This window comes from Varanus komodoensis, unplaced genomic scaffold, assembly GCF_004798865.1.
Source record: "Varanus komodoensis strain SLA01 unplaced genomic scaffold, ASM479886v1 scaffold1, whole genome shotgun sequence".
Lineage (NCBI taxonomy): Eukaryota > Metazoa > Chordata > Lepidosauria > Squamata > Varanidae > Varanus > Varanus komodoensis.
In genome coordinates, this window is record NW_025335268.1 from 116,200,789 (window position 1) to 116,223,078 (window position 22,290).

General features: G+C 42.1%; 1 protein-coding gene across 1 annotated transcript in view; it reads left to right on the top strand.

Moving 5' to 3' along the window:
- Nucleotides 1–614: 614 nt before the first annotated feature.
- The window catches only part of LOC123029053 (phosphatidylinositol 3-kinase regulatory subunit alpha-like), a 116,395-nt gene continuing 94,719 nt past the window's right edge, over nt 615–22,290 (top strand). The window contains exons 1-2 of the mRNA XM_044441537.1: nt 615–723; nt 1,501–2,258. Coding sequence (XP_044297472.1) covers nt 1,934–2,258 — 325 coding nt within the window. The 5' untranslated portion in view covers nt 615–723; nt 1,501–1,933. The remainder of the gene's footprint in view (nt 724–1,500; nt 2,259–22,290) is intronic.

The window sequence follows — 22,290 nt, forward strand, 5'->3', positions numbered from 1 at the left end:
GTGAGAGAGCCCCCGCTCCTCCCGCAGTCCTTTGTGTCGAGACTTCCGCTTCCACAAAGTGCCGCTTTCTTCCACAGCCATTTGCGCGGCGAGATGCGGACAATCCACTCCTCGCGCCTGGGCTTTTGCAGCTCGCGCGCGCGCGCGCCGTGGTTTAAAAGCGCCACGTCAGTGCATGCCCTTTCTTCCCCTCGCCTTGCCTTCTATCTGCACTTTTCAAAAAAAGCGCACCCTCTGCCCTAGCCAGCTCCCCAAATTTCCCTTTCGCACGTCGTTCCTCACGTCCCTGCTCCCTCTCCAGCCTGCTGCTCCCCCCCTTCCCTCTCTCACTGCAGAGCTGCCTCATAGAGCGCTATGTTCCAGGCAGCGGGGAGGTGTGTCTGCTGACATCACCAAAGGGATCCTGCACAGCCCTGGAACGGGGCTCGGTTCGGGCGGGAGAGGGTGACGAGGACGAGGTTCACCGCCTCACTGACTCAACTACTTTGCAGTTACTGTACTTAGGAAGGGGACGGTGGAGGGGCGCGAGGCACTGACAACTTTCAGCACCACCCTTCTTCCCTCCACCCACGCCCCTTGTGCCGTTGCAGAGACGCTCCGGAGATTGCAAACCCGACACAGAGCCGGGGTGCCCGATGCATTAAGTAGTGGGCGAACGTGCATGCTTTTTGTCCATCCCTCCTCCCTTCCACTGGTGGCAAGCTTGTGATCATGCTGTGACAGGTAACGTGCTTCCGCGGATGGGGGATGAGTGTGCGTTCAGGTACTTTCTTTCCCCCGCGCAACTTGCCCCTTTGCTGTGGCTTAAAAGGCTGTGGTGGTGAGATTTGGAGTCCCCGAATGAGAAGAGGAGGATACGCTTCTATTGAACGGTTCACAAGACTTAGCCTAAATGCTAGGGCTTGGATTTGCATGCTGCATACGGTGTCATATACTCGATTTTCTCTGCATGCATGTTTTGGTTGGTTGGTTTTGGCTAGGGCTGATCCCTGTCTTCTAAAGCACTGCTTAAAAATACAGCTGGGTTTTACCATTTTAGCTCACTCAGGAAGACTGGGTTTGACTGCCACCCAATAAACCTGAAGAGATTGTGGCCGGGGTGCTTTGAAAGACGTGTGTATCCTGAATCCTTTTCAGGACCCAGCCTTCCCTCTAGTGCTTTCTTGCTCTTGGTTAATTTGTATGCTCTTCTCTCAAGCCCACTGCAGCCTTCAAAGGTTAGGAAAGGAGTGGAGAAATGCACTTGTTTCCTTACCAGGTTGCCAACCGTCCAGATAAAATAACACGCAGCCAGGTTAACCTGCTATTGTGCCTTTAACAGCACCTTTATTCTACAGCTTTTCATAGCAGAGAGTGACTAAAGTTATGTCTTGCCTACTAATCTGCACATAAATCCATTCCACCTCCATCCCTGTCAAGGCATAATTACAGAGGCTGGCTCAAAAGTTGGCAACCCTGGACTCTTGTGAAATTGTTAACAATAGTATCTTCCTCTTACAGCAAAAGGAACTTCTGAGCAATCTCCTGCTAATACCAAGTCTCCAACTCAGCCACTGCCCAAAGAGAGAGAAAAAGGGAGAGGAAGTGAGAGGAAGACAGTTTTCTTCCACCTCTGCATCACTGGTTGTTGCTCATCCAGTAAGTGGGTGATACTTGCAGAGATGACCACAGATCAACAGCCTAAGCCTTGCAGGCTGTTGGCTCCTCAGGAGCTGCTTCTGATATTTTTTGCTTGCTGAAGAAAAGTGGAAACCAAGAAGCTGGGGAAAGGGTTAAAAGTGTCTTGTATCTCTCTGTGTGCACATGCACACATGTGTGCAACTTCAATTCCCTATCCCAGCCTTTCCCATCCCATTCTTATGGGAATACCTGTGAGGATGCATAGGGTGGACAACGTTGGGGTGTAATTCAAGAGCATCCTGATTTTCTTGCTATGGCCTCAGCAGATGGATTGCAGTATCGGGCTCTCTATGAGTATAAGAAGGACCGGGAGGAAGATCTGGCCCTCTGCCCTGGAGATCTGCTCACAGTGAACAAGGCAGGGCTTGTGTGTTTGGGCCCCAAGGAGGGGGATGAGCGAAACCCCCAGGGCTGGCTGAATGGCTTCAATGAACGCTCCAAGGAAAGGGGAATCTTCCCAGGCACGTATGTGGAGTACCTGGGCCCTGTGAGGATTGCAGCCGCCACAGCCAAAGCCAGACCCAGACCACTGCTGCTGCTTCCAACACCAAGTGGAGCACCTTCCAGCTATCTGCAGGGTGAGTTTGTTTGTATGTTTCCCAAACAAAAAATGTCTGTATGAGACATAAAATATAAAAGCTTTCCAGACTCATGACGGAGTTTCCTATCAGGGCCTTCTGCACAGATGAGGGCTGTGCTCTTTAAATGGTTGGCCTTGAGCCATGTTCTTTAGTATATCGGACTTATCAAGTTGTGCTCCTGCTATCCATGCTCTGGCCCCCACTTCCTATGCACTGTAAACTTTGCTACTAAAGGGGATTTTCTTGAAATCCTTAGGATGCGTTGATAGACTGTATGGTTTGAAAGCAGCGTGATCTCTCACACAAGCTGTAAACACACGGTTTATGCACACAGGTTACGCTGGAAGATGATGCTGGATGCAAGCACTTGAGAATTGAGGCTAGGGTAAGGATGGGAGTGGGGTACTCATCCTGGGCCAATTTTCCAGCTGGCACCTCTTGTTTCACACGCAGGATAATCATTTACATGCAAGCAAATGCAGTGGTTAGCCGAACATGTGGCTGTGTGTGCTGATGGTTGGAAACAGTATTTATACTGGGATTAAGATTGGGGGGATTATGAGGCCATTCTGGCTTTTGTTTCTATGACATACTGCTGACATTTTGAAATGTTTCATCTTGAATTATCCAGATGACATGTATAAAGGGAAGTCTGCTATTAATTAAGAGGAGGCCCAGTGGGTGCATCTTCTTCTTTGAAATGTCTGTAGAGAATCTTGACTGCCAGTTGGATGGTTACAATGATGTGGGAGCTGATGAATATCTCTGCTTCACTACTAAGTGTTGTTGGGGACAGACAAATTTGGCCCCAAGAGAATTGGGCTCAGTTTTTAGCACAGTCACACCCTCATTACATGGGTCAGGGAAGTCACATGCTCTGTCTGAACCAGTTTTCCATCCTGTGGGATCACAGGAAATTGTTAGGGCACATGTCACAAAACTCCTTGATGAAATTGTTTTATTTATTTATATATATTTTCCAAATTAAGGTTGGTCTGTTTTTACTTCAGAAACTGCATGCACACATCAGTTACCTACAGAGAATTCCCATTTTCATTTTTTCTCTAGTAAGTACCTCTATGGATTGACTCCATAAAGGAATTTGCAGCCTAGAGTTTACAAGACCTGAGCAGGGCTGTGAAGGACAGACCATTTTGGAGGGTATTCTTTCATCAGATCACCATAAGTTGTAGACAACTTGATAGCGCATCCCAACAGCAACAAGTAGATCTTTACCCTTTTTGGGACTTGGGATTAGATTGACTATGTGGAGAAAAACAAAATAGTAAAAAAGGATAATGTTTTCAGGGTTAAACATCAAGTTGCTCCCCATCCTGCTTGAAATGGATGTAGAATGCTCTCCTGATATCTATAAGGTAACACTGAATCTGTGGGGGTGGGGGGTTGGCCTGTATGAGCATGCAGTCTATTTTGTTAATGTATGGCTGTGGCAACCAGTGGGGAGACATGGAGACATGGTTGGGAATATGAAAGGCATGTGAGGACTGTGACACAGCTTGTGTTGGTTCTGCATTGGCCACGGCACACATAAGCCCGAGCCAAGCCTGAAGAATTCTGCACTTAAGTTCTGCCATCTGTCCTCCTTCACCACGGACAGGACTCTGTTTGAAGGGCTATTGGAACAAAGTTTGGTTTAAAGATGAAGAACTCTATGAAGGGAGGGCAGGATGCCTTGAAGTTGCCCTGCAAGAGCAGACTGTGCAGGCATAGCCCTCCCTGCTATGGTGCAAGGTACTGTGCTTCTGTTTAAATTATAGCAATTGCATAGATTTGTACCTATATGCAAATATATACATATGTAAAGGTTTGTTTCAGCTTTAATGGAAACCTGTGTGTGAAGAAGTACAGTGTGACTTACTGAAGAGGCAGAACTGTAAAAGCTGGAGTCTGGTGGCACTGATGGTTTTGTGGAGTTTCCAGTATGTTATCAGAGAAATAGCAGCTGGTTTGGTCCTGCATAATCTAAAATATACACCACAGTGAGGCATTACCTTTTATGAGACCAACTACAGTTGTGTTTGTTACCCAGCACAATCCTTTATACACAGTTATTCAAGGTAACTGTAAAATGTGTGGTTAAGTCGAGTGTAAATAAAAAGCTAGAATGTTTAAACATGCAGACTTCCTGCCTTGTGCTTACAGAAGCATCACATAATTTAACCTTATTGTAGGCAAGTCATATGTGCTTTCTCACACTTTGTGTGTAATATATATTATGATGCTTAGATACCTGTGTCTGACAAGTATTACTTCCACCAGTGTTTGAAACCATCAAAATTCTTGCCCTGCTAGCCACATGCCAAATCTTTATATTGATGACAAGGCAGAACATCTGGCACCTAAAAACAGATGTTTCTACTTTCTACCTTGGCTATGAACAGTGGATTTAGCATTGTCTAAAAATTAAGAGTCTGGTCGCTAACTACATTTGCTTGGGTATCGATGGAACTTACTTGGCCAAGTTAAGATGTATAGGCTTGTCATACTGTTGAATGCTGCTTTCTCTCCACACCCCAACACCTAAAATCATCATGGAAATGTTATGCAGAATAAACATGCAAAACAGACCACTTTGCAGAGAATAGTCCTAGCTCTGCCCCAGTAGGTTTGGAGCTAAGTGTAGGATTTGACAGCTTTTTCTTGTGCTGCAAGATATTTGTTGTGCAGATACATGCACTGATTGTATAGACCTCTTATTGAGATCACAAAGGAATTCTTCTAAAGATTTGATGCCTACTGCTTATTCCTTTCTGAGCATGATCCCTTTAATAGATGATTCCTGGGCACGGATATACATGGCAGTGGTGTGTGTGTGTGAGAGAGAGAGAGAGAGATGAATGTGTGAAATTAGTCAGTGGGTACCTGAGAGCCTAATTCTGCTTGAGCACGTCTGCTTGCATAAGTCAGATGTGACATTGCTGTTAGGCTGGTTTACACTGCAGTTCTATGTATGGGTACTTGGAAATAAGACCTATGGAGCCCAGTGAGACGTATTCCCAGGTAGGAAAGTAATGTCAGGAGAAGAGGATCAGATTCCAATATGCTGTTTTTATGATATATTATTGCGGTTGAAGTATTGGCACAAATCTAGTTTTGTTAAAGAGGCAACACAAACAGCAACACAGACAGGTAGCAAAAAGATGCAGGGAAACTCGTGGCACTTCCAGACGAAGGGGTCCTAGAACCACCAGTTGGAAGGTGTTATTCCAGTGCTCTTCCTTTTTCTTCTTAATATATTTGCCTGAGGTAAGGGAAAAGGTGGAAGAAGCAATGGAAAAACAGGAAGTTATGATGGAAACATTTGGACTTCCATATAATTTTGCAGATGCAGCATGTTCAAACCCCCAACAAGTTAAAGTATCAGTAGTTAAGCCAGAACACCTTCATTCTATTTCTCTTTATAAAAAAGATGATGGAAGGGGGGAAAGGGAGAGAGAACAGATGTTCTTTCCTTGGCATTCCCTTCTCAAGTGTTAAAAGTGACACAGTATAGGACTAATATATGTGTTTGTCTGTGTCTTTACCAAACCTCCTACTTTGCCTTTAACATCAACCTCAGACAATGACATTCAGTGAGTGGAACTTTCTTTTAGATGCTACTAAAGTGATGGAAAGGCTTAATTTTTGTATGTGAAGTTGCTGGTCATTTGCTTGTTAAAAGTTTAACAATCCTCGGTCGTGGGTAAACAAAATCCAGCTAGAACTATACATACTACGCAATGTTTTTCATTGCAGCTGAAATTCAGTATTTTTTGAACTGCTACAGCAAATGGTTACCGGCTTTGTTGTAGACAGTGTTGTAGCCTGGGAATCTACGGACAGCACACATCTAGTCAGATACAAGTCTCACTGAATTCAGTGGAAATTATTCCTGGTAGGCAGGACAATTTTCCATTGTATAGAAGTATCTACAGATAATTTTTCAGGCCAATTTCCCATTTTATTTGCTGTGTTTTAAATAGCTAAGCTAATATGGAGTATCTTAAAATGAGGACAAGAAACACTTGACTGCTTTAAGATTATGGATTCTTAGCCAAAACACAAGAACATGAAACAGCTTTAGTGTATAATAAATTATATATCTCTTAATATTATCATTCATGTTTTGCACAGTACTTTGGAATGACCTCTCTATTTGTAATCTAGCTCCCATGTGTTTAGGGCTGGTAATATTCTATACCTATCGGAATGCAGGGGATTAGAAGTCTCTTTCTCCCCTGTAGCTCTCCTCTTCCGTGAAAAGCCAAAATCAGCAGATAGAGACAGCTGTGACAAACTGGGGTTTGATGTTTCAGTGGTTGAAGGGAAGAAAGCAGTGATGGGTTAAAAGCCACACAGGCCCCCCCCCCCCCGAGAGTTCCAGTATAATCCCATATAGTGAGCAGGGTTGATGGGGAAGGGCTTCCCACCCAAATATTTTAGAGGCAGAAAAAGAATGCCTGCTGAAAATGGTTGGCATTGCTGTGTCAATGTCCACTGAGAGAGAGTTTTCAAAGAAAAAATAGTTCACCGAGATAGTGACACTGACTTTCTCCACTTCCAAACACCTTTGTATAACGTGTGACTTGTCACAAGTATATGTGTGGAAAAAATAGGAACTTCATGGATGTGGGAGGCATTTTTCTCAGGGAAATGGGTCAGAAAAATTAATCCAGGGTCCCCAGTCTTTCTGGATTTTTGGGCACATTTAGGAATTTGAGAACGTGCAATGAGCACCAGTGCCAAATGCCTAATCATGGATTGCCACTTTGGGGTCTATTTGTCATGACTTAGAGTGTATCTTAATTCAGCAAAAACATTCATATCTACTGGATACTGCAACATTTCTTTAATAAGTCATTGTCTAATCCAAGTAATTACTGGTGTTGCAGCACAGCAAATGCTTCTTTTAAACACATCTTTTGGCAATTCCAATAGTTGCTTCTTTGGGGGAATAAGATATTACACAGATAAATTTTGTACTGAAATAGTCTTTAATATTCCATGACGGACATGCCCTTCCCTGCTTCATGGAAATTACCAAAAAGTTTGCATAAATTGATTTGCTGGGCTCTCTTGACAGCTAACAGACCCTTGAGAACCTTAGAACTTTTCAGTATTTGAAGGGGTGGAATATAGATACCATCTTCAAATGAAGATTTATTTAGATATTTGTCTGCTTTTGTTGAAGCCTATCTATAATTCTTAGAAAGTTGCTTGTATTTCATATATATTAATTGCTATGGATATTGATAAATCCATGGACATACATTAACATTGGGGAACATGTTAAAATGAATTTGTGGGTATAAGGGCTCTTTCCAAGCAATATTGGAGGTTCCCTTGAACTGCCGTGGTGCTTGTGGGTTGTAGCTCTTGGAGTAGACCCTCACATGCTGCTGTCCTTGATTTCCCACATTGCCTGAAACTGACGAGACGTAGAAACATAAGCCAAATCACTGTACCCTGTGATATTCAAAGAAACCTGTTTCCCAATCCATTGATAAGTGACCTCATTTGTTAAAATGCTGTTTATTATTCAGTTCACAGATTTGTATAGTACAGACCATATTTTAAAATATCACTCAGTGGTCTGGGGCAAAACACCTCACTGCCATGATATGAGGAACAGTGGTGACCAGCCAATGAAAGGTTAGGGGTGTCTGCAAAAATGGCAAAGGTAATCAAGAGGCTGACTGAGTTTGCAGAACATGACAACACCTCTTGGGTAACTAGCTACCAGGTGCTGCTATGTCATGCAAACCTATCCCAATTCCCAAGGGGTGGACTATTCTTTGCTAATAAGCCACCCTGACAACCTCTGTTGTTGTTCTAGGGGTTATCCTGTCCCAGATGGACTGGCAGGTCATCTGAACCTAGGAGAGCAATTTTATCATGGGTTGTTGAAAAATGCCATACAGTCAGGCAGGCATGGCTAAAAAAAATATTGCTGCTGCTCCTAGTAACATACCATAGTGTTTCTAGTAACATACCTGCTCCTAGTAACATTCCTAGTAACATACCTATACCTCCCTTCTCCTTTGGCAGTCTCCTCCCTATCTCCCAAAATCTTAAGTTGCTTCACTTGCTAGTGAAGAACTTTTTGTTGCTCATGGGAGCCAGCTGTGTGTAATTGGTACAACAACCTTGAAAGAGTTTGTTATCCTGCCAGGATCAGTTATGTTTCCCTTCCTCTACTCCTTACTGCAATGTTCGCCCAAGGGATTTTCCCAGGGAAAAATACTGCATTTTATTGAAAAAAAAGGAAACTTGTTGTGTTGTCATAAACTTTGCAAGCAGATCACTTGGTGCGGAAAGGCCTTTTCAAGTTGGTGCTGATATTCACCACCCAGTCCATCTCAAAGTGACCAATGGTGAATCACTAAAAAAGCTGATGAAAGAGTTTGCATAAAGTTTGCATAAAGTTTGATTACTCTAATTCCTGTGTATAGATGCAGATTTAAACAGAAGCACAGTAACATCTGTTGGAGACTATGAAGAAGCAGCCTGCATGCTTTCCACTGTCTGTAATGTAGGAAGCTGCCATCCAGCCCAGTATTCTGACACTGACTGGCAGCAGCTCTCCAGGGATTCGTAGATGCTGGTGATTGGAACTGGGACCTTCTGCATGCAAAGCACACACTACCACTAAACCACAGCCCTTCTGCTACTGTCGAAGAGCTGTTGAGGGACAATTTCCAGTTTGCCTTTCTAGTGGTGCTTTATCTTTGGAATTGACAGCTCTTCAAATAGAGGCTTGAATACAGGCCAAACACATGTGAGCCTACCTCATAGAGGACTGTCCCCTGTACAGTAGCTTACTCTTAGCTTTTGGGAGGAACAATTTGAACTCATTAATGATGTGTTGCTAGAAGAACTATCGGGAGATGGGTATTTGCTTTGAATGCCCATTTCCAATTAGGTTGCTGGCCAGGATCCCTAATCAGCAAATTAATGAAGCTGGTCCTACAGAAGAGCAACCTGGTCTTGGCACTCAAGGCCTTCTCTCTTGTTGAGCCCCTCTATCCATTGTTTTGTACTACAGTTGTGTGCCAAAGCATTAATGTACTTTAGATCTGTATTTGTATCTATAGCTCCCTTCAGACCTTACCATTGGCCATGCTGGCTGGGGCTGATGGGAATTGTAGTTCAGCAGCAGCTGGAGGGTTACAGGTTCCCCATCTCAGATCTATATGATGAACAACTATGAGGAGCATGTAGTAGTTCAACACATGGTAGGCATCATGAGAGAAAATAGTAGAAAAAGAGTTTCCCTTCCAGTATTTTCATAAAGCATTTTTTTTTTTTTTGGTGATGTGCAAGTGACCCCTAACTCCAGTGGACAGGGGCCATCTTCACACTGGCTTTGTTCTTGTGCCATTAACAGCAATCTGGCATCTAGAAGTTTAAGAAGTGATCCTTTTTCTGACATAAAAATGTGATGGAGAAAGCTTCACTTGCCAAATTTCTGGCTCTTGGGTTGCAATGAAAGGAACAGGATTAGGGCTCCTGGATTTTGCTGAAAATCTCTGAACAGTAAATGAAGATTTCCAGTGAATATAGCACATTCCATTGGCTACTGTCAAGCAACTCCTCTTCTTAGTACTGAGTGCTTTTGTCAGTTCCCAGTTTTGCTTGCCTTAGGTGGACTTCACTGGTACTACCAAAGAGTCAACGCCTCTCTTAAGGAACCCAGGTATTTGAGGATAAAAGGAGGGTGGCTGACTTTCAGTTATAACTTCAAAGATATTTATAATCCCATGTATTTTCTGTTCCATGTTATCTACATAAGTTGATAAGATAAGGTGCCAGGATTCAGCACTTACCTGGAAGTGATTTTTTAAAATTGGCAATAAATTAGTACATATACATGGAGAGTCCACCCTTGCCCACAGTGCCAGGAAATATTAATGGAAATTGGAAATCTGTTAACTGTAATTTTCCATTGAATTTACTATGGACTCTTGTTCAGATGAGGTTGAAGTGCTATTTTACCTATGTGAAATGAAAAGCTGACCTCTCCCCCAAGGCAATTTTTGAGATTCTTGGGAAACGGCAGAAAAATTGTTTCATTCTTAGAGCTGCTTCATAAGTTCCAGTGGAGGAAGGCAGGGCTTCATTTTTCTTAGTAACATCAGCATGTATCTAAATTTGATAGGCTTCATAATATTGTCATGATGTTCCATCCCATAGGTAGCTTGGTGAAATCATCCAAGAAGAAATAGATCGGGGGGGACAAAAAAAGAAACAAAAGAAGAAGCCTGTTGAAGTAGCAAGAGGATGAGCTAAAGGAGAACGTGGGGAAAGGATGGTTGTGATCACTTTTTCTCAGCCATGAAAAAGTAGATCAATGGTTTGAGGGAGTGGCTGTTTCCCACTGCCAACATCTCCTCTTCCAAGGTGAAACTCAGATCCGAAAAACATTCACCGTTGCTGCAAAATCTTGATGAAGCTAGTGACATAACATTCCCATGTTATCCTTTGATTATGTGTTGAGTAAAATAATCCATGATGGCTACTTCAACTCATGACAGATTCTATTACATCTGTCCATCCCAACTTTATTTATTTATTTATTTATTAAAACATTTTTATGCCGCCCCATTCGCCGAAGCCTCGGGGCGGCTTACAACTTGATGATGTGTGCTGGCAAAATCCATGTTTAATGCATGGTGTTATCAGGAGAAGGCTGGTTGTGATGACAGCTGGTAAATCAAATGGATTTTGTTTCATGTGTTCCCGATGACATTAGGTTTTTGTGAGCTAACTGCAAGAGAATAAATATTATCTACCCAGTTCTTTGTTTATGGGGTATTGCCATAGGATACCCTGTAGTGGAAAATAACTGCTAGAAAATTAATGACATGGATTTCACAGAACTTACTGGTAGGTCAAATGTATATTTGTTTATTATTAACATTGATATGCCATCCTTTCTACTAAAAGAGCCATCACAATAGTGAATGTCCGTCTGTTTTAGGTATCAAGAATTCCTTTTTGCTGGACTCTGGATGACCCACTCTGCAGTTCCAGCTGGAGAAAACCAATTACTTTGCCCAGGCCTAGAGCAAACCTGTTATCAGAGTAGGTGTCAATGGATGGCTCAGTAGAGCCCAAACCCTGAATCACTGGGAGCCCTGAATCTCCAGCTGACCATCTGCTCCACCACCCTGCTGTTGATGGGCACATGCTGAAATAAAGCCACAGGTGCCATGTTGCATCTGATCTTCCTGGATTAGCTGGCATTTTGACTATGTCTGATTCACTCCTGCTTCCCTCCCACTGGAATTTTTCTGCCTGTACTTTTCTCTTGAAATCAAATGCTCACTTCTCCCCTGCTCATATGTCTGTTGTTGAGAAGTGAAAGATCCTAATCTTACAGTGGCCATAGTTATTGCCAATGTAGTTGTGAAAGCAGTGGCTCTTATCTTGAGCCAAAACTGTGACAGTAACAAATTGAGTCCAAACTGGATCTCTTATCATGATTTATCTCCCCAGAATGAAAGTCAAGACTCTGTTTGGGACTTTGTTTTACTCTCAGGTCTTCCAAAGGTAACAATGAGGAAACAAAAAGATGACTTCATCTGGACTATGCAGAAATACTGCTGCAGTAAATGATGGTGGTGGCCAGATGGCCCATTTGGTGGCTTAAAGCATATGCAAAATAAATAGGTTTTCTTTTCTATCTGCTGCTTGCCCTTCTTCTGTGCTTCTAATTATTCACTTCGTCTCTTCCATTCCTGATAAACACACCTCTGCCTTGTCCTTTATCAATGCATTTTTGCAGGATGTAGCTTTTTAACTTGCCTCTGCATAGAGCACATTCTCCTCGGCCTCCCTAACACTTCCATTATTTGTCTGATTTCTAAGTATTGGGTCATTCCAAATCCCAAACAGGCAGCATCTTCTTTGTACAACATTTTGCTTAGATTCTATTACTTTTCTTTTCTCTTGTTGAAGTATCAAATGCAGGCCCAATATTTCCTATACCCTGGTCAAGAAGTGTAAATAAATGAATACAAATTGTGTTTAATATTTCTGGAACTTATTTTAAGTGTAACTGTGTGTCTCACTTTACAAAGTACAATCCTCTATTTTAAAAGTTACCAGGGGACCATTCTGTATTGGAAGATGTCCTTGATTTCTGGTTGTCCTGCTAAGCACCAGCTAAAGATAAGAAATGATCAGACTGCTATCCATGGACAGCTTCTGGACAGCAATCTGAACAAGCGGACACTGCTCACCTATGAACAGTCTTCCACTCTGTGGAACCATATTTCTCTTTAAGTATCATAACTATTTCTAAATTTGCATATGTAATATAAATTATATATTAAAATAACTGACATACTCTTTGAAAATGTATCTGGTATTATATTCATATGAAACTTAGTTTTAGAGGGGTTTTGTATTTTCATATGTATCAATTTTCAGAATCTTTTAATTGTTTCACAAGTCCACCACATATGGTAGAGAGTCCCATCCCTGTTACACTTCCAACATTTTCCATTATAGTTCTTACCCATTTTTTCTATACACCACCAATAAAACATCTTATACCAATTTTCTCTTAGTGTTCAGTGGCTTTCTTGATTGTCTCTAGTGTAGGAGAGCCCACAACCTCCCTAAGTAATTGTTTCCATTGTTGTATTGTCTTGCCTGAATCTGTAACTTAAGTTTGTTATTCTGTGTCTTGATCTGGGATGATCAAGAAGAGATCCTGTCCCTCTTCTTTGTGACCACATTTCTGGTACTTGTATAGTGTTATATCTCCTATCAGTCTTCTCAGGACTGAACATTTCCAGTTTTCTCAATCTTTCCTCATAGGGCTAGTCTTTCTAAAACCTGGATCAGTTTGGTTGTCCTCCTCTGGAACCTTTCTAATTTTTCTGCATTTTTCTTAAATCTTGGTGCCCGCAACTGGACACAGTATTCCAGATGAGGTCTGACTAGTAAGGAGTATAGGGGAACTAATATTCTCATGATTTGGAAGTAATGCTTCTGTTAATGCATCCCAAAATAGCATTTGCCCTTTTTGTAGTTGCATTGCATTGTTGGTTCAAATTTAGCTTGTTGTCCACAATAACTCCAAGGTCTTTTTCCTTTTCAGTTCTGTTGGCCCACATACGTATTCCCTATTGTGTATCAATTCATTTGATTTCCTTTTCCTAGTTGGAAGACTTCACATTTGTCCCTACTGAATTTCATTCTGTTGCTTTCAACCCAGCACTCTAGCCTATAAAGGTACTCTGGATCTTGTTTCTGTCTTCCATGACGTTTGCTATCCCACACCCAGTTTTGTGTCATCTGCAAAATCTGATTATCGTTCCTGGTGCTTCCTCGTCTAGATCTTGATAAAGTTGTTGGAGATCACTCGGCCCAGGACTGAACCCTGCAGCACTCCACTAGTTACCTCTCCCTGCTCTAAAGATGCTGTTACTGAGCCCTCTTTGAGTCTGATTCTGTAGCCAACTGTTGGATCATTGTTTGCTAATCAGGATATCATGGGGCACGTTGTCAAAACATAGACTAAGTCCTGCAGCCCATCAGTGAGGTTACCCAATCATAAAATGAAATCAGATTAGTCTGGCAGGATTTGTTCTTCAGGAATCCATATTGGCTTCTGCATTGTTTTCAAGATGTTTGCAAACTGTCTGTTTTATAATCTATTCCAGAATTTTTCCAGGGATTGATGTCAGACTGACTGGTTTGTAGTTCCCAGGTTCATCTTCTTTTCTTTCTTGAAGATAGTGACAACATTTGCCCTTCTCCAGTCATCTGGTACTTCCCCTGTCCTCCATGATTTGTCAAAGATGATAGACAGTGGTTCTGAGAGTGGGTAACAAGACCTGGGTAGAGTGAACTGAGCTCTCGCTTTTCCTACAGATTACCTCTCTACTGTCATCGCAGGCTCTCTTCAGCCAGACTGGCCCTGCTTGCTGTGGTGGTGCTTGGTATGTGGATAAAGAGTTCACATGTTGACCAGGGGAGAGGTAAGCCATGGGAAGGAAGAAGGTTCCGTTCCTCTGATGGGTGCATCCTTTTCTCTTTTTTAGCCCTTTGATTCCCTAAAACAGGAGTGTCAAATCTTTTTCAGCTAAGGGTTTAAATTCCATTTTAGAGACTGAAGGTACCACATTGCAGTACTGGGAGGGGCAGAAGGCAACAAGGATAGAGTCCAAATAGCAGCATATTTTAAACTTTTACTACCAGTACCTAAGCCTTAGCAGAGGCTTTAGAAAGGAGGAGAGCAGATTCTGGTTAGAGGAAAGGGGTTATATCCAAGAGAAGGGGACATGGCCATCATGTGAACTGGATTTGGTTCTCTGGTGGACTGTATTTGATCTGTAGGCCTCAGGTTCATCAGCACCCCTAATCTGAAACAGTCAGAGATTATAGACATGAGGATTTCAATGGAACGAAGTGCAGAAAGTAGCAAGAGGAATTTTGTAATCAGTTAATTCCTTGTGAAGTATGTCACCCTACTGGGCCTTCTGATATATTAATGTGACCTTCTCAGATCAACATTTCAAAGTGCTGAGTCATGTTTCTCTGTGGATTTACAAATAGCTTCTATTTCCTTTTATGCTTATGAACTGAACAACTTTATGCCCTCCATCATTTTGATAGTGGACTAGCCTATTTTTGCATACTCCTAAGGGCTTTTCCCCATGAACTGGCAAATCCCCTATCTCAGTGGTTCCCAGACATTTTATAACTGTACTGTACTGTAAGGGTAGCACAAGGAAAGATCCTTGGATATATATTCAGATTGTTTTTTGGTTCCAGATCAAAGCCCTTTAATTTCTTTTTTTCCAAACTACACGCAGTTCATGATGGAGTTCATGGTTGCATCATTTTTATTTCTGTGGACTGATTATCCGCAGCAATCCTCAGACAGATTCAGGGCTCAAAATAGTTATAATGAATTGGAAATGCCTGTTTTCCAGTTCCTCTGTAGCCATTTGTTCCTTGAAGCATGTTAAGCTTAAAATGGACTGTTTAATTAAACCAAAGGAAAAGTTCTGGGGCTATGTTTCAATTGACTTGGATAACATTCCAGAAAAGCTTAATAGGGGAACATAGCCCAGAGACAACATGCAGCTCTTGCTGGCTCCTTGGGCACTTAAACCAGGAAATTATATTCAGCAGACAGATGGGCTTGTTCTAAGTTAAAATGCTCCCAATGATGAAGACCTCTGCCTCCTCTTGTGTTGTGGTCAGTGTGTTTGTCATAGCATAGCAAGTATTGTTGGAAAAGAAGATTGCTCCCATCTGAGCAAAGTAAATAGAAGAAATTACTGGAATGAGCTCTGTAGACTTCAGATCTTCAATGACAAGAAACACACAGTCTACTGCTGTTTTCTCTAATCTGGTGTCTTCCTGGTGGCCTTGCTGAATGCAGATGATGGGAGTTTTATTTCAGCACTTTTAGAGTGCACCAACTTGGGAAACACTGATACAATTATTTAAGTTATTGTCCTGTTAAGCTTATCTAAGAACATATCACAATTCTCTTCACCCATTGTGTGCACTCCTTTGTTTGCTGTCTCTGAAATTTGGTATTAGATATTGAAAGAATTTTCTTGAAAGAGTTTCCAACTATCATGGAAGCAGGACAGTCCATTCACACCTAAGTGGCTATCATGTATAATGTCAGAAGTGGTGTTCCGTGTTCACCCACTAGAACTAGAGCCCCAAATCTTGCATTTGTAACCCCAAATCTCCAGGAGTCCGTCAGCCCCATCACCCTGCTTTCCATGGGCATCTACTGAAATAAAGGTACAGGGGCATCTGATTCCCTGGATTAGCTGGTTTTTTGCACGTGTGTGTTTTCCTCTTGCTATTCCACCCCTTGAATCATTCTGCCCAAGGTTTTTCCCTGAAATATCAAATGCCCTCCTCTCCCTGGTGCTTACTTCCTTTTTAAAAACAACAACAATAAATAGGGGTCTGTTTAGGAGACAGGTTCTTTTAAAACACACACTGTTATTTTAGAGTGTATCTGAATTAGCACGTGCAAATTTGTGCTTCTGCTGTTGTTATTGTTTTGCCCTATCAGCTTTAGCCCCAGATTATACCAAGCAATGCTCCTGCATAATGGGCATTATTTTTCTATGCTCCCTAGAAAAAACATTGATGAGGTCTGTTTCCTCATCATTTCCCTATATTTCACGCTGGACTACATGCCTGCACAGATTTTAGTACTTTCATAGCAAGATATTTCCAGCTTGGGGTCTGTCTACCCATCAGACCTGGAGAAGTAGATATTTTCAGTCTGTTTGGAGCTGTTATGCCCTCTCTGTGATTCTCAGCAATTGCTAAAGTAAATTTGGGTATGTCATTAGAGAATCCATAGTTGGATAAAATCATCCTCATTAATATAGTGGTACCACATGATTGGATTATGTTGCTGAAACACAGCCGGTTGTGCTGTTCTCATGAAACCTAAGAACATTCTCACAACTCCATTAATTGCTCATGCAGTATAAGATTTTGACTCCAGAATTATAAAGTACCTGAATTCTCCAGTGGAAGCAGCATGGGTATATGGACAGTTCCTTTCCCAGATAATTCCATCCAGTTTTCCAACAGAGATAAGAGATACAGAAGAGCCTGGTATAATAATTAGTGTCACAATTCCCTGGAAAATCATTTATTACCCCACTTTGAACTCATTATTTATACTATTAGGCAGATGCCATTTAGGGAAAACCAGGGGATATCCATTTTCCCTTACATTCCAGATTGTATTTAATTATTTCTTCATGAGCTTCTATGGTTTTACACCCTGAAAGTCATCCTCATCATCAGTTTCATTTCTACAATACCCAATAGCCGAAGCTCTTTTGGAAGATCATCACAGAGGGGAAGGCCAGAATCTCTTCTCGATAAACCCAGAGGACAAGACACAGAATAATGGATGCAAATTAAAAGAAGTCAGATTCTGGCTGAACATCAGGAAAAAGTTGCTGACTGTTGTAGCAATATAATGGAGGCATTGTTGCAACTATTTGATTGAAAATGTTCCATTCCAGTCCACTTTAATTTGTTCATACAAGTATTGCACTGTTTAGCAATTCCATCTTGCTTTACCATTTCCAGTTTGCTTTGATACTTCTGAATTGCAATACATTGTTGTAGGAGACCTCCAGGACTCACTGGGTCAAGTCATCCTCATGCTTTAGCTATAGATTTGCAAGCAGCCAGGTATGCTGATAAAGGTTAAAGGGAAGGCTGCCTGAGAGGTCAGTGAGCTTAGGTTAGCCCAGCTGGGGGAGAATGGAATTGCATCAGCAACAGCTGGGGCTCACTCAGAGTTGACTATCAAGTTCTGGTCTGTAGCAGGAGGAGGGGGAAATGGCTGTATGCTGTGCCAGAAGAAGGTAGAAGATTCCTTCTGTAGTCCCATGCTCTGGCTTCCTTTGGCAAGGAGTCTGGAAGGACACAGCAGGGAGAGATGAAAGAAGTGCTGGCATATCCAAACCTGAACCTAATACCTAGTGTGGAAGTGCAAAAGAAGCTACAAGCGCAGAAAGACTGGGGAAGCTTCTTCCACAGGCAGAGACCAGCCTTGTACCAAGGGCAAGTATGTCAAACCTAGACTGGTGGACTTTTTGGAGATGAAAAGCTGGGAAGAGGTAGGTCTTTACCCTGAACAAGAACCTCTAGGCTGGCTGGGCTTCAGTGTGGTAACTAATCAGAGGAATGGAGTTACAAATAAAGTCTGTTTCAGTTTACCTTGCAAGTTTTGTGGATATGGAGGCTATGGAAGAGAGTGGGTTCAATGTACCCCTCCCTGAGGACAGGTTCACAATTGCCTTGCTTTTTGGAACTCAGATTTGAATGCATCATGACTTAATATATCACAATATGAAACATGAAATGATACCACTTTGGCAATGCCTTTATGAACAAATTCTAAGGATTTAGAGTGCTGTGCCTCAGATCCATCTATCCAAATATCCACTCAAGAATTTTGAATTTTGAATTCAAAGAATTTGAAAAAGTCCCAGTTGCAGCTGACTCTGTATTGGCAGTAACTATCCTGAGATGTATCCATTTTCTTCCTATTCTTTAATTATTACTTGCATGTATAATATTACAAAATATGTGCTTAGCCAAATTGTATTTTAGGATGCTTCCAGATAAGGCTTATCTCATGCACTTCCCTGACCTGAAGCATAGACACCATATTACCATCCCACATTTTTTCCTACTGCTTCTCCTTGTTGTACAGCTGCATGACATCTTTTGATTGGTAGCACTCAGAGTCTTGGATCTGGAAGCTGTCTGAGCTTTTTTTTTTCTTTTAATGCACTGTGGAATCTGAACTGCTATGTCAAACCAAGCTTCTCTGGAGATTAAATATGAAATACTTAGCATTTCCAAGCAAGTCAGAATTTTATCAACTGTTTAGCATTTGGTTAAGGAAATATAAAAGAATTAAATAATTGTATATGTATCTGAATATATTGGCAAATCAGCTAGTTGAACAGCCTTCCATTGGTCAGCTTTCCTGAACTATCCCAATTAAAATCTGGCCATGTCTGCTCCCTGGGATATTTATTTTATTTATTTATTTTTCAATTTATATCCTGCCTTTTCTCCTACAAAGGGCTCAAGGCAGCTTACATCTCCTCCTCCATCTTATCCCCACAACAATAACCCTGTGAGGTAGGTTGGGCTGAGAGTCTGTGACTGGACCAAAGTCACCCAGTTGGCTCCATATATTCTGTTTACACTTTCCACAGTTTGAGCTTGCAAACCCTAAATTTGTATTGTGTTATGCTATATCTCCCTTTAAAATAAAAAGCAGGGTAGCCTAGGAAAGCTCAGGGCTAGTGTGGTTCCAGAAGTCATGTGGCACAAGTCATGTGCACACCCAGATTTGAAGGTACAGTTTGGGTTGTGCCTTAACATGCAGATAATATGAAACTGCAGCATGGCACGGAGCTGGTTGTTCACTAATGTGCAACTGTTTTACACTACTCTAGGATTTTTGTACTGCTAGTACAGGAGTTTGCAGAACACCTCAAACTTAGAGACGGATGTGCTGATCTTACTGTTGATATTTCTGTTACCCACAGTATTCCTGTCTGTCTTCTGCCTAAAATAATCACAGCTGTGTATAATCATTCAGTCTGTCATTTACATTTTAGTTTCCAATACACACATGCATGCCACAAAATCTGGGCCAATTTAATAACTCAGTCAGCTTCTGCACGATTTGTTTCCTTTGGTCTGCAGTATTGGGGCAGATTAAAATGTCATCCTTAATAGTCTTTTCTTGGCTGTGTGTGACTGAAGTCAAAACCCCTTAATGTTGAGATCTAGGAAAAACTGGGGGCAAGGGAAGAAGAGGTCATGGTTCTGACAGATTAATGTGCAATTTGCCCAAGTCCCAACAGAAACCATCTTTCCATCTTCATGGTACCATTCAAGTGGAAAGGGATGACGATTTTTAAAGCAAATCTTACTCTACCCTAGCATTAGTGCTTTGGTTGACATTTTTAGACTTCTGCAGCTGACATGTTAGCATAGATAATGCTTCAGTGAAGAGGCAGCTAGGAAATTAGATCTCACACTTCATGGCTCTTAGACACACCAGGAGAAAAGTCTCCTTGCACCTCGGGGTCTTATGCAAGGGTATGTTCAACTTTGCTCCAGACTGGTAAAGGTGCCTTTGCCCCTCCTTTGTCCTGCCTCTGTATCATATACTGGGAATGAATCTGTATTTGAATATCTTCTGTGGTGGGGGGTGGGATCAATAATCCCTGGTCCAGATACTACCCGTGGAGGCTCCCAACTTGCCTATGCCCCCCTTTTCAGCTGCAAAGCCTAATTATTTTGAAATCTGGCTTTCAACATATAAATTAGCTCATGCACATTTTATGCAAATTTGTGTCCTCCTTCAGTATCTTTTTTTGTGATACTGACAATGTGTCAGTAGCCAGGAACATAATGTGTGTAAGACCAGGAATCAGAGAGGATCCTAATAATATAGTGTACTCTTGAAACACACAGTAAGAGTTCACGGATTCCAGCCTATGAAGCCCAAGTTCTTCTCTGAGATGGAATCACCATCTTTTGTATCGGCATCTTTTTCCTGTACAAACTACAGGTTTGTGTGGCACAACCCTGCAGATGATAAGCAAGAGCCTTTGTAATTGGAACACCTCTTATAAAAGCATTTGTGCTTCCCCTCTCTGCCTTGGGAAGAAAGGGGGAGGGAGTTGGACAAGCTTAAGAATGATTGTCTTTGATAGGCTGTCACTTCAGATCAAAAATCATGTGGGAGTTGAAAGCACCTGGAGGTGAAAGGCTTAATGTCATCTCTCCCATGCCCTTGTCTACACATTTTCTTGCAGTCAGTCAGTCAACTCGTTTATTTCCCATTGGAATATAATCAGCATATGAAGGCACTACTCATGTTTGGATGCATTTAAAATCTTCCATGAAGAAATCCTTAGTGCTTTTGTTTTTTAAAAAAACAGTGCTATTACTCCAGTGGGCTAACCTAAGGGCAAATTCATTCAGAATTCATCATCCTGTTACTGCATGCTATCAGCATTGTTCTGTATTTGCATTTGATAGGGCCAAAGGAGAAACAAAGATCATCCAGTCCAACCCATGGCATCAAGGCAGTATTTTCATTAGTGGCGATTCACAAATAATAGGTTCGGATTCAAGAACCACCAGGTCATGCCCTGGAAGAAACAAGTGCATTGCTAACTGTAAAATATGGTTGCTGGTTGTTGTCTGTCTAGCAACACTAATATATGTTGTCTTGGTATTTTAAGGCTGCACCTATCACTTCTCTTGTCATAGCAGAGAGAGAAAGAGAGCAGCATATTTAACTCTTCTAGTGCTTGTGATGATCCCAACTCCTCCACCTCCTCTCTGGAACTTATCTCTGAAAAAGGACAATCCCAGGCTTAGCAGACAACTGATGTGACCCCAAGACATCTGGAGGGCATCAGCTTAGGGAAGGCCATGCTAGACCTCTTGGTGCTTTCTACCACTACTTCAATTAGATGACAGGAAGCCTTGAGAAGGGAATCCATCCTTCTCCATAGAAACAACTTGCCTGCCTGGATGCTCTCGCATTTGGGCAAAGAGTTGTTTTTCTTTTTCTTTCTTTCTTTTCTTTTCGATTTATATCCTGCCTTTTTCCTACAAAGGGCTCAAGGCAGTTTACATCATTCTCCTCCTCCATCTTATCCCCACAATAACAACCCTGTGAGGTAGGTTGGGCTGAGAGTCTGTGCCTGGCCCAAAGTCACCCAGTTGGTTCCATGGCTGAGTGGGGACTAGAACCCAGATCGCCGGAGTCCCAGTCCCATGCTCTTAACCACTACACCACATTGGCTCTCATTACATCACTTGTGGCAACTCTGCTTCTGAAATACACAAAAAAGGCTCTCCTGAGGTCTGTCCTACCTTGCAGGGCTCAGAGTACAGACACCTATTTGTTATAGCTGTAGGATGCAACAAGGAAAGGGCTGCTACCCAGGATTCTTCTTGCCAGCTTTTTAGGATACGCATTTGGGAAATTTGGTCGTCTTTGCCGAGCAGACCCAGATAGCACAGTAAATGTGGTTGTGAGGAGCCTTCAACCCAAGCTCAAGAGGGCTGAGGATCCATCAGCACAGTACACACAGGACCTCTGTAGATGCCAAATCAAAAATGGCTAGCAAAGAGCTTCCAGTCCCTGATAAGTAAAGGTCAGAGAACGCACTTTCTGCTGAGCTTGGAATGCCAGCTCAGTCTTCCCAACAAGGTACTTGTGGCATCTGAAATAGAGGCACCTCTTAAATTTGATGGGATACAAATATGGGCCATCCTTGAAAATAAGAGGCATCAAGCAATTAAGCATGGAGGCTTTAGAAAGCAAAGATGAATATATCATTTAAATGATGGAACAGCCAGAAAGCTTCAGACTCAGCGTGTGAAACTGGAACCCTGCAGTAAGCAAGCTGCAGTTCCATGCCCAGAAAAGAAGAGCTTGCCCTAGGGTTGCTTTTAT